This window comes from Hippopotamus amphibius, chromosome 2 (genome assembly GCF_030028045.1).
Source record: "Hippopotamus amphibius kiboko isolate mHipAmp2 chromosome 2, mHipAmp2.hap2, whole genome shotgun sequence".
In the NCBI taxonomy this organism is placed as follows: Eukaryota; Metazoa; Chordata; class Mammalia; order Artiodactyla; family Hippopotamidae; genus Hippopotamus; species Hippopotamus amphibius.
In genome coordinates this window covers 56,941,284-56,958,175 of record NC_080187.1, presented here as the reverse complement: position 1 = coordinate 56,958,175, position 16,892 = coordinate 56,941,284, and the positions used below count along the sequence as shown (strand labels likewise).

Genomic DNA, 16,892 nt, shown 5'->3' with positions numbered 1-16,892 from the left:
ACAGAGGCCCTGGATGACATATTGCTGCCTTTTGAGAGATCCTGAGCGAGATGCACCCAGTTAAGCCAACTCAGATTTCTGATCCCCAGAAACTGAGAGCTAATACTTGTTCACAGTTTTTAAGCAGCTAAATTTGGGGTAATTTGTTAGGCAGCAGTTGAGAACTAATATAGGAAGTAACCATGTAAACATCTCCGCATCCCCAAAGATTTGAACTTGGTTCTAAATGTTTTTTGATTGAACGCAGCACAGTTCCCAATATTGCGTAAACATAGACCTTTCTCTTTAAAGTTGAGTACACAAAAAGACACAGACTCAGTCTAAGAGAAGGTGACAGACTTGCTGCAAGAAACAAGAGAAAATGTTGAAATTTAAAGAACTAGTTAGTATTCTCAAGGAGACTCATGAGCATTTGAAGAAAAAGTATCAGCAGAAAAAGGAGTTCTTATGTGAAATATGTGCTTAACTAATGACTCTGGAGGCAGGTAGCAGCAGGGCTAGAAGTATTCTGCAATTCAGAGGAAAAAATAAGGTGAATATTGCAGACAAAAAATAAGAAACATAAATAATAGATGTCGAGTAGAATAAAAGTTCAGAGTAAGAGGTCAGAGAACGGATCAAAAGGGCTTGGGGAATATATGTAACATTTATTGAGCACTTACTATGTGGCATGTGTTTGGCAAGTTGAAACTCACTCAAAAATCTCTACACAACTTCCATGTGGTAGGGCCTATTCATATTTTTTTTTTTAACGTGTAACTGAAGTGCATACTAAGCAAAATAAATGGGATCCACACCTAGGAATAGCTTAGTGGATTTCTAAATTTTAGGATGTGGAAATAAATAGTACAAGTATTGAGACAAGAAACAGGTTACCTGCAAAGGAAGATATATCGGGTAGACATTGCAGTTGTCTTCTGTATAGTAGAACTGTCCAGTTAGTGGTAGCCACTAGCTATGTGTAGCTGTTAAACTTAATTAAAATAAATTCGGTTCCCTCAGTTTCACTGCTGGCTGAAAGTTCAAGTGCTCAATAAATAGTTACATGTGGCTTGTGGCTGCTCTGTTGCACAGTGCAGAATAGAACATTTCTATGATCACAGAAGGTTTTGTTGAACCATGCTGTGCTAAAAGACAGTGGAGTGGCATCTAGAAAACTTCAAAGAGAAAACTGTGTAACCCGAGAATCTTAAATTGGTGAAACTATCCTTCACATAGGGCAACAAAATAGCATTTTTCAGACTTCTAACGAGTCAAAGTGTATCACTCAAGTGCTTTTCTTGAAAAAACGCTATTCTCAGTACACCAGCGCCCCTGAGAAGTTAGCAACTGGGGAGCCTGATGAGTCAGCTTCAGTGTTTGCTTAACCCTCTGTTTCCCAGAATAATCCAAGACACATAAAAGTAAGGGAAAATCTTCATCAGTGTCAGACATGAAGAGGATGCCCTTCGTAAGCCAAATTTCAAACGGTCAGAGCAGCAATTTCAACCTAGACAGCTCAGCACCAGAGCTGCTTTTCCTGACAACTGTAAAATAAAGCCACAGAAAATAACTTCTAAGGACACTAATCCACTGAAATTACTTTTATTGAAATCACCCCAAAAATATGCATATCACCAAATCCAAGTTTAATTCTCAGCCTTCGCTTGATTTCTGTGCACTTTTGGACACAGTTCATCACTGCCTCCTTTTATTTATTTGTTTATTTACTCCCCGCCCCCGGCTGCATCACGTGGCATGCACGTTCTTAGTTCCCCAAACGGGGTTACAGGGATCAAACCCGTGCCTCCTGCAGTGGCAGTGTGGAGTCCTAACCACTGGACCACCAGGGAAGTCACCATCACTGTCTCCTTTTAGAAAGACTGTTTACCTGGCTTCTAGAAAAGCTCTTTTTACCGCATCAGTAGTACCTGTGCAGTCTTCTTTCCTAGCTGCTTTCTCCTCTTCAGCTAATTGTGGGAGAGCCTTCAGGCTCAGTCCTCAGACCAGACCTCTTGTTTTCTTATCTGTACTTGCTTGCTAGGAAATCAACATTTAGTCCTTAAATGCCTCTATTAATTGATAATACCCTAATTTATATCTCCTCTTCCTTCCGTAAACTGTCAAATCTGTCAGGCTGCTTGGGTGACATTTCTACTTGTGTATCTGGTAAAAATCAACACCAGAGGTGTGAAAATGGAATTTTTGGCTCCTTTCTTACCGCAAACCTGCTCTTTCCTGGTGTGTCTCTCCTCAGTAAATGACACTGACTTTGCTCCGTTGGACGTGGTTCTAAAACCTTGGAATCATCCTTTGACACCTCCTGTGGCACCTCTTGAAACCTCAGCAAGTTCTGCAATGCTATCTTTAGAGTGTGTTCTGAATTCATCCATTTCTTTGACTGCCACCTGAGTTCAGACCATCATCATCTCTTACTCAAGCTACTGCAATAACTTATGAACCAGATAAGCACTCTAAAACATAAATTAAAAACTCTCCAATGGCTTCGTATCACTGTTACGACAAATCCACAGTCCTGCCATGGCTTACAAGGCTGAATGTGGTTTGGCGTCTGTTAAACGCTCCATCTTTTCTACCACCTTATTCTGTGTTAATCTTATCAAGTTTGGCAGACTCACTTCTACTTAGGTCCTGTGCTTGGAATGCTTTCCTTTATGAGTTTGGATGACTAATTCCCTGTTCATTTTGGTTTCTGCCCAAGTCATCTCCTCACAGAGGCTTTCTCTGACTACCCTGCTGCATTTGTATAGTACTTACTAGCACTACCCAGTACATGTTATCATTCATTTATGATATGCCCATATCACTAGAATGTATGATCCATGAGGGCAGGGATTTTTTGGTCTGTCTTATGAACTCCTATATCCCTAGCACCTAGAAATGCTGACATGACCTGTCAGGCTAGGCTGCCTGAATGACATTTCTACTTGTGTGTACATGTAGTGTCTGACATGTAGTAGATGCTCAGTAAAATATTTATTAAAGGAATGACTCTCTTAAGAATTTGTTGAAGGAATGAGCAAAACAACAAAAACGTGCACGGTTTATAAAAAATAAGGTCATTTGTCAGAGGAAGAAACTTTTAGTTCAAGTAAGTGGAGAGAAACTTTCTCTTTCAGTGAGAGTCATGAAAGAAGTTGCATCTTTGAAAATGGAATTGTGAAATTAATTTCAAATGGTTTGAAAAATAAGATTATAATTGTTTAAAAAGTATAGTGGAATCAATGGATTGCATTGTAAATACAGTTGAAAACAAGGTCAGAGAATTATCACCTTGAGCAGGCTAACCTCCAGAACCTAGAAGAAAAGGATAAAAAAGGGAAAGATAAGCAAAAAGAATGTTCTGAACTAAATTTCTTTTTTTGTAGTAATATATGATGTATTCCTTTTGGTTAAGAGTTTTGGAGAAGTCATTCATGACATAATCTTTTCAACTTAGCCAATGGAGCTTAGCTTTTTTTTCTTTTACCCAAAGTTGGACCTGCCCTTTAGATGCTATTAAATAATACCTAATGTAAGGTAAATAGCTGTCCATTGATGGTAATAAGTACATTCACCCAGCATGAGAACCTAAATGTTATTCTTGCTTTCATCTTCAGCTCTCTGCACCTTATCAATTAGCAAGCCTTGCTTTATATAGTTCACAAATGAATTTTAAAGTCTGTACACTTCTGTCCCCTCTTTTGCTTCCATGCTCTAGTTTCTTCATCTGTTAAACGGATATATTAATACAACCAGCTTCATAGGTTTGTTGTGAAGATTAAATACCTAACATACTGTAAGTAAATTTTAAACGTTGGCTACTTATGCTAATATTGTTAAAATACTAATACTGATTCACTCAGATCACCATCATTGCTTTACCAGGATTTCTGGAGTAACTCTAGGTTTGTCCCCAGACTTCTCTCTACTTACCCTTCTCCTAATTCCCAGTCCACCTCAGCCTGAGTAATCTAAGGTGCATGTCTAATTGAATTACTCATATTTAAAACTCCCCAGTGGGCTTCCTTTTGTCATCAGAATAAAGTCTCTAACATTTTTTTGTATCATATCTTAACCTCTTTTTCTAAATATTCTGCCTCTTTGTACCTAATTTATAGGTGAGCTGAAGGAATTCTATCAGAAAACAAATTTGTGTTGGGTGTGAATCTGCTAAGACCTGGTCATTGAAGAGCCTTCCTGTTCTTACAGCATGGCCATAATAATCCTAGTTTGTAAAGATTTTGGGCAGATATTGATAACCAGATACCCATTCTGGTTATAAAAATATCTTAATAAGGCATGAGTTAGATGCAGGAGCTTTGTGTAATACTGCTTGTTTGTGTAATCTCCACGAGAAGCCATTTGCATTGTATTTTGATAAGGCAGCTTAATGAGATAATGTGCTCAGTGGGCTTAATTATAAGTCCCTTAAAAGTTGGTGAACATCTGAGTCCGTTAAAAGTTGGTGAACATCCAATGAAGATGGTAACTAGGTTTAGAATGGTCAATTTTGAGCTCTTCTTTCTAACATTATATATAACATTAATACACCAAGCCTTGTTTGTTAAATCACCCCTGTAGACTAAAGGTATTAGCAACTGTTTATCTTTCTGTTCTTTGTTGCAGGAGGGTATGGTTCCATTCCATTTTATCCAAACATGATATCAGATTATCCAGGAACAAGTTAAAAAGAAGGGAGGCTGGTTCCAGAACACATCTCTGGAAATTACCTTATGGACCCTGACTCTCATGGCAACATTACAATGTAGGTTTTGTATGAGCATCAATAGCCAGTGGTCTTTGTTGAGCTTATCTCAAAACATGTTCCTGTTCACTGAGTCAGGGGTTGAGAAAAGGTTATTATGAAGGCCTTTAGCTCTTACTTTGTTCTTGGAAATCATGGTACAATCAAGGTTATATTTTGACCAAGAGATAGAAGTACAGGATCCTATCCTCAACCAGTTGTGCTTCAACCTGAGGCCTCTTGAGTGTATCTGCAAAGCAGCAGCAAGCCAGACAGCTGCAATGCTAGTTCCTAGTTTGGGCTTTAGCCTCAGGCTCCTGGGAGCTAAGCTGGACCGTTTGGAGGACTTTTTTACCTAGGTGAGATTGATTCACCGGAATAGTCTGGAAACAAATAAGGGTAAATGCTTGTTTCTGCTTTGTGCAGCAAAGCCCAAACCCCAGCCCACATCTTCTTTTTACCAGTGTGCCTACTGTGTGCCTCATTCAAGACTCATTTCTTTGCATTTATTGCTTGTTTAGCCCTAAAAGCAACTCTGAGGTAGGTATTTAGAGATGGGGAAACTCAGTCTTGAAGGGGCTGAATTACTTCCTCAGGGTTATACAGACAGGAGAAATGGCGATTTGACAGTGGGGAAATGACCAGTCTGACTTCTGGTCATTTCCTGCACAAGTTTCCTGCAGATATGGCCCAAGAATGTGGTACAGGTGTGGCAAGATAATGATCCCTCAGTCCTTGGAGGTGGGTGCCTGAGGTTGGGACAGACAGGAGCAGCCTCCCCTCCCCTCTATGCTAATGTGCCCTGGTGGGAGGGAGGCGGAGGTGCACTGGTTGCCACATCGAGCGTCAGCAGCAGTGCTTGCAGCCTTTCAGGCTGCAGGGATCTGCCCTGGTCTGTGCCAAGGAGGAAAGAGGAGGAGTCAGGAAGGGAGAGAGGAAGAAATTGTTGGGGCTTACCCCAGGAGCATGTGAGCAGATCACGTCTCACTTCTGAGGAGCAAGGAATTCCTAAGGGGATGGCACACACTAAACGTTCACTTTGGGGTGCCGAAATAAAATGTTCTTAAGTTTTGAACACAGCAGACTTGTGGGAGGAGCGTCCAGACCTTTGGGGAAAAGTAACAAGAACTTTGAGCTCCCTCTAGAGGTCAATGGTGATAAAGGAACATCATAGCGGTCTATAGGGAAATAAAAAGCTTGCCTACTCTTTATCAAGAAACTAGCATTTTATAGCTGCATTATCCAGCAAAGTATTTTCTCATACTAGAGAATAATTAGTTACCTTTGAAAAAAAATTTGGGTGGATCATATTCTAATTAGCTATGTGGGGCCAATCCTGAAGTTCAGTGTTTGCCACATAAGGTATATTAAATGAATAGAGGAGAAAAGATCGTGAAAATGGGTCATGTATCCAAACAAGATAACATGCTTCGTAATGAGAGTTCTAAGTGTTGAAACAAACTAGATCAAAATGAGAATTAATTTCTGTGCCGTTATGTGCCCAAATGTTTTGACAGCAGGCCCTTGACTGTGACAGAGAGTAGTTTGCCTGCTGTGTTCTCACCTACTTCCCCAATATCTGAAAAGAAAAAAGCAATGAGTACCAGAAGATTAGAGTTATGAAGTCCAAGTTATAGGCATATGCTAAAACTTCTAAGAAGGCTAACACACACAGCTTCTTAACTTTCAGAATCTCAGTGGACCAAATAAGAATCCATTCCAGGATAGAAATCTTAGTCATGGTCAGATATTCCAAGGATGAGAGTTAGTTACGGTGCTCACCTTTACTCTAGTTATTCCTTTTATTCTCAGTATATTTATACTTCTCTTCAGAACTGAGAGAGTTCAGTTCTTAAAACTTAGAACGTAACGGTAGAATAACTTAGAAGTCATCTTTAATTTGTGGTAATATTAAGAATACCTGAAAGTTATACATAAAAAAAAATATTCCAGAAGTGTTCAAAAAACAGAAGGATGGGAATATAATCTGTCAGAGGGACCCAGGAGCCAACCTGAAACAATTCTCAATGGCCAAATCTGGAACAATTTGAGCAACACAATAAATTACATATTATTAGATTATAACCCAAAGTTGACATTAATAGCTGTGAGTTCCTACTGATAAATGATTGATTGGATAAATAAATGAGGGAGAAGAGACAAATTTCCCATACAGAAGAATTCCAAATAATTTAACTAGCTACTCCCCGTCAAAGGGATGGCGCTTAACACACACACACACACACACACACACACACACACACACAGTCCCTTTAGTAATTTCTTTCCGTGGTACCTTATGGGGGGTGGAGTGACTGTGGTGGAGAAACTTGGCAAACAGTACCTTAATAGGATGTATCCTAGATGTGATATAAGAATGGCACCTCATCTCTGTGATCTTCCTGCCAGTAACCTATAATTGCAGTCTAGCTGTGAGGAAAACACAATCCCAAATTGAGAGGCATGCTGCAAAGTACCTGACCAGTACTCTTCAAAACTGTCAGGGTCATCAAAAACAAAAAAAGTCTTGAGAAATTATCACAGACCATAGGAAGCTAATGTGGTATCCTGGAACTGAAAAAGAACACTAGGGAAAAACTAGTGAAATCTGAGCAAAAGTATGGAGTTTAGTTAATAATCATATTTAAGTGTTAATCCCTTAGTTGTGACAGATGTACCATAGTAATGTAAGATGTAAACAATAGGAGAAACTATGTGAGGATAGATGGGGACTCTGTACTGTCTTTGCAACTCTTTTATAAATCCAAAATTATGTTAAAATAAACTTATAGAAGACAAAAGATCCAGCTCAGTTAACTCTTGTGTTATGTAGATTTTGTTCCATGACATTTGAAAAATGGGGAACTTTTCTGTTATGTATGTATGTATGTATTAAGTAGTTTCTGACTTGTGTGTAAAAGTGAGGAAGGGACCATCTCATGAAGCTGTGTGAGTAACGACAGATGACATGAGCATCTACTGCTGCAGCAGTGGCTCCAGTTGAGCAGAGCAGCTTCCGTTGTCTGGTTTCCATTCCTGTTTCATCATTTATTAGCTTAAAACTAACTGGGAATAATTTTCATTAAATCACTATTGTTGGTGAGTTCCATGTTAAGAAATAAATCTGGGATCCATTTTTGTTGGTGAAATCTCTAGCAGAGATCCATGTCATGGGTAGAGTTATGCAGCTTTTGCAGATGTGTTGTCCTTTTAGGTCTTTAGTTTTGCATGTTAGAAGTTTATGCATCCTAATAAAAGCATGTTCTTTTTCTCCAGCCATTATTCTTTCTTCCTCCCTTAGATGTGCTGAGTTTGTGTCTGAGTACACGTTGTATACATGCTCTGTAAAAGACAAATCCTCTGAAGAGATCATCTATCCATGTTTCTTTGCAAATGAGGAATTTGAAGTTCATAAAGATTAATTGACTTACTCATGGTAAAGTTATTACTTAATAGCAGAACTGAGACTTTCCCCAGGTGTCTTGTTGCTCTTGCCTAATCGTTAATGAAGAGCCAGGGCTTGTATGGAAAGGGTGAACATGGGGGAGGATTTCAGGGAAAATCAGAGAAAAATGTGAAAGGATATGGGCAGAATAAGAACATTTGATGTTTCCCTTATATTCTCTAACATTTTAGATAATTTAGAGACGTTCGTGAATATCTTTATAGATTAAAAAAAATTTTTTTTGGATTATTTCAGTAGGATGACTCTGGAACTGACATAAAGTCCCAAGGGAATGAATGCTTTGTGGCTTCCGATATAGATTATGAAATAGTTTTATACATAATAATATATACTTCTATCTACAGTGTAGGCAAATACCAGCCTAATGAACAATTTGTATTTTCCCTCTAGGAGCTAGAAAATGGTGTCTTATTAAAAAATATATTTAATTTGCTTTGACTGGCTATTTCCTTATGTATTACTAGTATTCTCCTTCTGTGAATTGTTTTCCTATGTTGTATGAACTGTTTCTAGAAAGACAAGTGTTTTTCCTAGTCCACTTGTCTTCTGTTTAGTTATTGTGTAAAAATCACATTTTTCCTTTATTACATCTATAGACTTCAATTTTCTGGTGTAGTTCTACCTTTCCAGAAATCTAATATGAATTAATTCCTTTTTTTCCCCCTGATGGAGTACATACAGAAGGGCTGAAGGAAGGGGGAGAGGAAAGAAGGTATTTCAGGCAAGGTAGACAGCATATCCAAGCTAAAGAAGGAGTGGTGAGGGTGGACGTAAGTATGTTTGTGGGAGGTGTAAAAACATCAGCTACATTAGAGAATTTGGTGAGTGCTGTGGTACTAGGAAGTAAGATAGTGTACTTAAGGGAGGTGTTGATACGGAGGCTATTGAAGTACCAGGTGGTACTTCAAAAATCTTGTGGTAATCCTTAGAGGACCATGAAGGTTTTAGAGCAGGAAAACATTTTGTAACCAGTAAGTAAAACATAAGAGACAGATTTTGGCATGTCTGAGATGAGATTCCAGTATCTGAATTTTGTTGTTGTTTTCTTATGGTATAATTTACATACAGTGACATTTATCCTTTTATGTATGGTTCTTCAGCTTTGATAAAAACCATACAGTCACTGCCATAGTCAACATAAAAAGCAGTTCCATCACTCCAAAAAGTTCCATGTCCCCTTGTAGTCAGTCAGTCTCTACCCCACGCCTATCCCTCTAGTTGTACCTTTTCCAGATAAATGTCAGATAAATGGACTCATAAAGTGTATAATAGCCTTTTAAATCTGACTCCTGTTGTTTAGCATGATGCATTTTTAATTTTATCCATGTCACTGCTTTGTTCCTTTTGATTGCTGAGCAGTACTTCATTGTATGGGTATATACCACATTTATTCATTCACCAGTTGAGGATCCTTTGGTTTGTGTCTAGTTTTTGGTGATTACAGAGAAAGCTGCTATAAACATTTGCATTCAGATATTTTTGTGAATATAAGTTTTCATTTGACTTGGGTAGACATCTAGTGATGTGGTTGTTGGGTTGCGTGGTATTTGTTTTTAGCTTTATGAGAAACTGTCAAACTTTTAATTTTCCCCCCAAAGATTGCATTCCGACCAACTATATATGAGGGCTCCAGTTGCCCAATACCAACAGCAGCCATTGTCAGTTTTAATTATAATTCCATTACTGAAATTAGTCTTACAGAAGTTATAATGTATGTAATATCAATACATCAGATACATATTTTGCAATTTGCATGAGTTTGCTAAAAGATTGTTCATTTATTACCTATGGTTATCCGTTGTGATGGTGGGATTTCAGGTTTTTTTATTCTTTCAGTTTTTATAAGTTGGTTAGTTTTATAGTGATCATTGTTATCTTTTTAAAAAAGAACAATACTGTCTTCAATATTTATATACTTGTGTTCCTGTAAATCTTTTAAAATATTTTTATTTCAGTACTCATTTTTATCTTTGTCCTTAAGGTTACTAAGGTTACTTTAGTTACTAAGGTTACCTAAGGTTACTTTGCACTGAAGGTCTCTAAGTGGTTGATTAGAACCAGTGGTTATTAATCTTTAGCTAATTTTATTGTGGTTAGAGAATGTGGTCTTTATAATTAGAATTCTTTTAGGGACTCTGTCACTAAGTGACTTTTTTTTTTGTCTTTTTAAAAAAATTTTTAAATTTTTTTTAAGAACTTTTATTGAGATACATAAGTGTGACATTTTTAAATTGCAAAGCTCTTTGGAAGAAATACATATTTTTTGTATTGGTATAAAGTTTGTGTGTGTGTGTGAGTTACATTTTTCAAGTGTCTGTCCCTTCTTCTCTTCCCTGCCTCCCACCCTACCTATTTTTAATGTCAGGTGTCAAAAGGATCTGTCCAGCTTCTTTAATTATTGTCAACTCTTCTTTTCCTAATAACCCTGAAATATATAAAGTATAAAGTAAAAATCTTTGAGCGTGAAGATTTATGACTTACCTTTTATTTTCACCATACCTTTTATCAAATATACATATTATAAACTCTTGTCCTATTGAATTCTCTTTTTACCTAATTTTACCAATGACTAAAGGCATTATTGACATTTACTAGGCATGGGCTGAGTGTGCTAGCTATTCTGCAGTTTGCAGGACAATCTTGAGCAAGAAAAAATTGTACAATGGTCTGCACGATTTAGAATATTCTGCCAAATACTCGTGGTGTTGAAAAAAAACTTTGTTTTCTAAGCCTAAAACCCAACTCTGTTTTATTTGGTACATTTTGCATGTGTTTAATGTATATACTAAAGTTAATGTATATACTAAAGTTTACATTGTAAATCGGGGAAGATTATGCTTTGAAATGTTGGAATTCTTCATTATTTTACAGTCACATCACTAACACAAAACTAATGAAGTTTATTGAGTTGCCACTACTGTGTAACCTTGTCTTGATCTTTTCTGTTGCAGCATCTAATCTGTTAATCCCAACCTTGTCTTGATCTTTTCTGTTGCAGCATCTAATCTGTTAATCCCATCCGGGGTATCTTTCATTTCAGATAGTATACTTTTCATTTTAAGATGTTCCTTCTTTGTCTTGAGCATATGGAGCATATTTACAACAGCTGTTTTAAGGTCCTTGTCTTCTAGAAATGATTCTTCCATCATTTTTGTCATTTCTGGTTCTGTTTCTATTGGTTTGTTTTTCTTCTGGTTATGAGTCATATTTTCCTGCGTCCTTACATTCCTGGTGACTTTAGATGCCAGATGTGAATTTACATTGTTGAGTGTCGGATTTTGTGCTTGCACGTATTTAAGTTACCTGAGATCAATTTTTCAATGTTTGCTTTTGAGCTTTGTTAGGAAAAATTCATTCTGGTGCTGATTTAGTCTTACCACAAAGGTAATACCCTTATGAGGACTCTACCCGATGCCTTATTAATTACGAGGTTTCTCTACTCTGGCTGAGTGAGAGGGCTGTTTATTCTGAGCCCTTGTAAGCTTTCTGATGGTTCTTTTCTAGGCCTTGTGGAGTGACATACCACATATCCTCAGATCAGTATTAAACCAAAGATTTTAAGTGATCTCTGTAGATCCCTTGAGATTTCTCTCTACTCTGCCCACAAAATCTAGCTGCTTTGGTTTTCCCTAACCCCCAGTTTCTGATTCCACAACTTGGTGAGATAGCTGGCCTGTGTTTGGATTCTTCCTGACTCACTGTACTGTCTGGGCAGTAAGTTGGGGCAGATACAGGACTCACTTTCTCTTCTCTAAGGGTTCACAGTCCTAAACTCCATGTTGTCCGTTGTCTAAAAACAGTTGTTTTATACATTTTATTCCATTTTCCAGTCATTCACAGGTAGAGGCTGAATCCAGATTGCCTTATTCCCCCATGGCCAGAAGCAGAAGACAAATTACAGATTTTTAATTTTGACTTTTGTCTTTCATTTCAGCCTTTTGAAAGAGGAGGTGCTAAGTTCACATTTTTACTGGGTACTTTTTTGGGACACCTTTGTTTATGCAGTTAGTTGTAGTGTTCTTTGTTAATCTTTGTTTTTACTGAAATGTAACAAAAAGGAAAGGAGACTGATTACTTGGTTGAGTTTTGTGGGAAATTAAATATTATTTGCACAAAGGTTAGGTTCAGCATAGCCAACTTGCTACGCTAACTTTCTTCCAGGCATGAAAGTTTCATTTGAAACTTAGAAGGCAGCTGCTCTTGCAGCAAGTCTTTGCAAAACACTTGCTTTTTTCCTCCAGAGCAGTCCCTTTTGAGATAATATTCAAAATGTAGAATTTTAAGAAACAGTGGTTATTCATAGAATTTTTGTGAATGTCATGTTTTTCTGTGTGAATTTTTGTGAACCTCCTGTTGTGAGATTTATGCTATCTTGTGATGCATAAGGTAGACAGGCCTGAATTTTTAGAATTATTTGCTGCAGCAATGTTTATAGTATTTTATGAATTTTAACCTTTTAAATTTTCTTCTATGATACTTAGCTTTAAAGACTAATCACATTGAGGGATACTTAGCACAGTACCCAGTACTGTATAAATGTGAGCTACTTTTATTGGAGGGCTCTTAATACTGATGTCTCAGTGACAGCACAGTAAGTGCTCAGTAATGTTTTTGTAAGCAAGTGAATTTGCAACAGGGGTTATAGTATATGCATTGTTTTCTGGGCAGAATAAGAATAACAGATCTGACCAGATTAAGTTAAATTTAGAATTAAGTTACATTTAGGATTAAGTAAAAATGTTTGTGATCTGACATAATTTTATTGAAAAAATGCTGCACATTCTTGTTTCATTAAAAAGTGTATGTATATTTAACAATAAAAATTCTCTTAAGTCAGTAAAAAAAATTTTAAAAATAAAGACTAATCATGACAAAAATAACAGAATCAGGTTTGTCAGCATTCAGTGGATGCTGTGTTAACTGTTTCAAGTGAAACTTTTAGGAATCTATCATCCAGATAGTTAAAAATATGTAAGCATCTTATTCCAGTTGATTCTTACCCCTTTATTTTTAAAACGAAGGGAGCATCTTTTTATATTTACTCTGTCTTTCTTAGAATTCATTTTATAATCGTTTATTTTGCCTTATGATATTCCTTCTTTGGATCTCTTAAACATTTACTAAATCTTTTCTTGGTTAACTGTTTATCTGTTGTGATTACATTCTGCTTATAAGCCTCTTTAGAGGGTAGAATTTATGTTACCCAGGCCCTTGAAATAGCGGGTGCTGAAAAAAAAAAGCTTAGTTTTATGGTAGGGACAGACAAGTAATTGTAATGTGGTCATTACTAAATAGTATGAAGTTGATGTAGTTTGACTCTAAATGTTTTATTGAACAGAGACATTTTGGCAGTGAAAAAGAAGCAGTAAACTGAACACATATTATTTCTTTTTCTTTTTTTTTAAAGAATTTATCTATTTATTTATTGGCTACATTGGGTCTTTGTTGCAGCACACGGGCTTTCTCTAGTTGATGTAAGTGGGGGCTGCTCTTCATTGTGGTGTGCTGGCTCCTCATTGTAGTGGCTTCTCTTGTTGCGGAGCATGGGCTCTAGGCACGTGGGCTTCAGTAGTTGCGGCACATGGCTCAATAGTTGTGGCACACGGGCCTAGTCGCTCTGCGGCATGTGCAATCTTCCCAGATCAGGGCTCGAACCCGTGTTCCCTGCATTGGCAGGCGGATTCTAAACCACTGCACCACCAGGGAAGCCCGTATATTATTTCTTTATTCATCATCCAGTGATTTATGGGATTCTGTGCTGCCACCTTATCCATATTATTCACAGCTGCTAAATTTGAATCCTGGCTCTGACACTTGACAGAGGTGTGATAGGCAAGTTATTTAATCTCTCAGTGCTTTCATACACTCTCTTATTAATTGAAAATGATGTCTATATTATAGTTGTATTACAAGGATTAAATGAGACTATATGTAAATGCTCACTTAGTATAGTGCTTGACACACTTGTCTGTAGGCAGTGTGTGCTTTGACGTTAGTTTGTTGTCTCTGTACCCACATAAATCATATTTGTTCTTTTAATGTTAATATCCAATTATATTAATATACTAGAGCAGGGGTTGATAAAAATTTTCTGTAAAGGGCCAGATAGTAAATACTTTGTCTGTCTCAACTATTCAACCCTGCTGTTGTCAAGTGAAAGCAGCCAAAGACAATATATAAACAAATGGGCATGGCTGGGTTCCAATAAAACATTATTTCCAAAAACAGCTGGTGGGCCATAATTTTCCAGCCTGTGTACTAGAGGTTACTTTTATATTTCCTCATTATCAGATTTTGAAATACGTTCAGCTTATTTCATTACAGGCACATCTCAGCTATTGAGGGTTTGGCTCCAGATGACTGCAGTAAATAGAGTCACATGAATTTTTTGGTTTCCCAACACATATAAAAGTTGTTTACACTGTACTATAGTCTGTTAAGTGTGTGATAGCATTATGTCTAAAAAAAAATGTACATACCTTAATTGAAAAAAATACTTTATTGCTAAAAAAATGTGAACTATTGTAATCTGTTTGCAATAGTAATATCAGAGATCACTGATCACAGATCACTGTTAAAAATAAACTACCACTACCACTACTACTAATGAAAAAGTTTGGTGTACTGAGAGTATAGCCAAAATGTGACACAGAGAAATTAAGTGAGCAAATCCTGTTGGAAGAATAACGCTGATAGACTTTGTTCACGCAGGGCTGCCACAGACTTCCGTTTTGTAAAAAATGCAATATCTGCGAAGCACAGTAAAAGGAAATGCAATAAAATGAAGTATGCCTGTATGTAGATAACTCACATATAACCATGCTGGTGCTAATTTTAATTGGTTTCTTTCAAATTATTTATTTGGACTGTAGTCCTCAAACGGAATTATAAAATCAGTGAGTAACCCTATAAAGTGTCTTACAGTGCAAGATTTGAATTTTTTAGAGACTGTCAGAGCTAATAATAATTTGATCACTTGATAATATAGTAATTATTGTTAATGACTGCCATTTACATATACTATTAATTTTCTCTCATCTGATTTTTATGCTGAGTGTGTTATATTTTTGAACCTTCAGCTGTCTGATTGTGCCCTAATCTGTTTATTAGAGTACATAAGAAATAGAGAAGGTAGGTAACAAGGGAACAGTATGGTGTGCCTGATGAAGTAGAAACAGACCAGGAATACCGCTGTTGTCATACCCACCACCACCACCACCAATTACCACTCCACCCCCCAAAGAAGCAATTATGATGCCTTCTTAGGATGAAACCTGAGTGCTGACAGTTTAGAAAGAAGAGGTTGGAAGAAATTAGAGTTCCATTTTATATAACACATTATAAATGCTTTGGTTTTTATTGATAGTATATAGAATTTCATAACAAAGGTCAAAAACATTGTGTTGTTTTCTTCCCATAAATCTAATTGTGCCTTTTAAATCTTGCCTTTAGTGTGTGCCTGAAATGGCTCTATGTTGACTTAATGCACAGTAGGACCGTTGACTGATGTTCTAATAGAGAGTCCTTCTTTTTTATCAACTGTATTAGAATATTCTTTAGATGATTAACAGGCTGTTTTTTTTTTCATTGTGAAATAACATTTTTATTGGTCATTGGAAAGATTCTTATTTTTCTCTGTAAAAGAGGAATTTTTTTGTTCTTTGATGTTTGTTGTTGGTTTATGAGACAGACCTAGTTGATTTATTATACTGGACCCTGCCTTGAGTTCAGTAATATGACTTTTAACAGTGAGGTCTTTGCCTTTTTAAAGTATGTGATAGTGACTAATCTCAAGAGTAAAGCGCTCTCAAGTTTTTGAGGCTTTCATTAACAGTTTGTTTTAAAAGTAGCATCCACGAATCTAAATTTTCATGAAATGCATTTATACTTTCAGCCTGCTCTTTGAGGTAACAATCTGGGTGTGCACGTGCATGGTAGTTTTATTTTACCCATAGTGCACCATTTAGAGGTTCAAAATTCTCTTAGTTCCAGCATTCTTGGCTTTGCAGTAAAAGTCAGTGCCCACTCTGTAATGTTTTAGACCTAGGCTGTCCATTATGGTAGCCCCTAGCCACATATGGCTAAAGTTAAAAATTCAGGAGCCATATGTGGCTAGTGATTACTGTGTTGAATAGTGCAGATACAGGACACCTCCATGGTGACAGTGCTGTTGAGCAGTGCTATTGTAGACTTCCCACAATCATCTACTCTGTAATATTTTTTAATGGCATAGGAATCAGAACATTAGAAGAACGTTTTCTAGGATCAGAGTTATTGTTACTTTCAAAAACACAGATAGCGGTATTTGACCAACCTCATTTGGGTATCAGTGCTCATGATATGGGAGCGCTATTTTTAGAGCCGTGCTTCCTCATCTTTTACACATCGTGGCACACTTGAAGACAGAAATGTTTATATGGCACACTGAGGTAAAGAGCTTGCTCAAAATTGGAAGTTAGGGCTTCCCTGGTGGCGCAGTGGTTAAGAATCTGCCTGCCAATGCAAGGGACACAGGTTCCATCCCTGGCTCAGGAAGATCCCACATGCCGGGGAGCAACTAAGCCCATGCACCACAACTACTAAGCCTGCGTTCTAGAGCCCGAGAGCCACAACAACTGAGCCCATGTGCCACAGCTACTGGAGTCCACGCACCTAGAGCCCGTGCTCCGCAACAGGGGAAGCCACCTCAATGAGAAGCCT

The 16,892-nt window shown here is 37.3% G+C and overlaps 1 protein-coding gene across 7 annotated transcripts in view; it reads left to right on the top strand.

The window, feature by feature from the left end:
• PPP2R2A (protein phosphatase 2 regulatory subunit Balpha) overlaps positions 1-16,892 on the top strand; it is a 106,580-nt gene that overhangs the window by 56,766 nt on the left and 32,922 nt on the right. For 2 of the 7 annotated variants that reach the window (XM_057724423.1, XM_057724422.1), the window contains one exon: positions 4,609-4,747. The exons of the other annotated variants lie outside the window; for them this stretch is intronic. In XM_057724423.1, coding sequence (XP_057580406.1) covers positions 4,732-4,747 — 16 coding nt within the window. In that variant the 5' untranslated portion in view covers positions 4,609-4,731. The remainder of the gene's footprint in view (positions 1-4,608; positions 4,748-16,892) is intronic. 7 annotated transcript variants of the gene reach the window in all.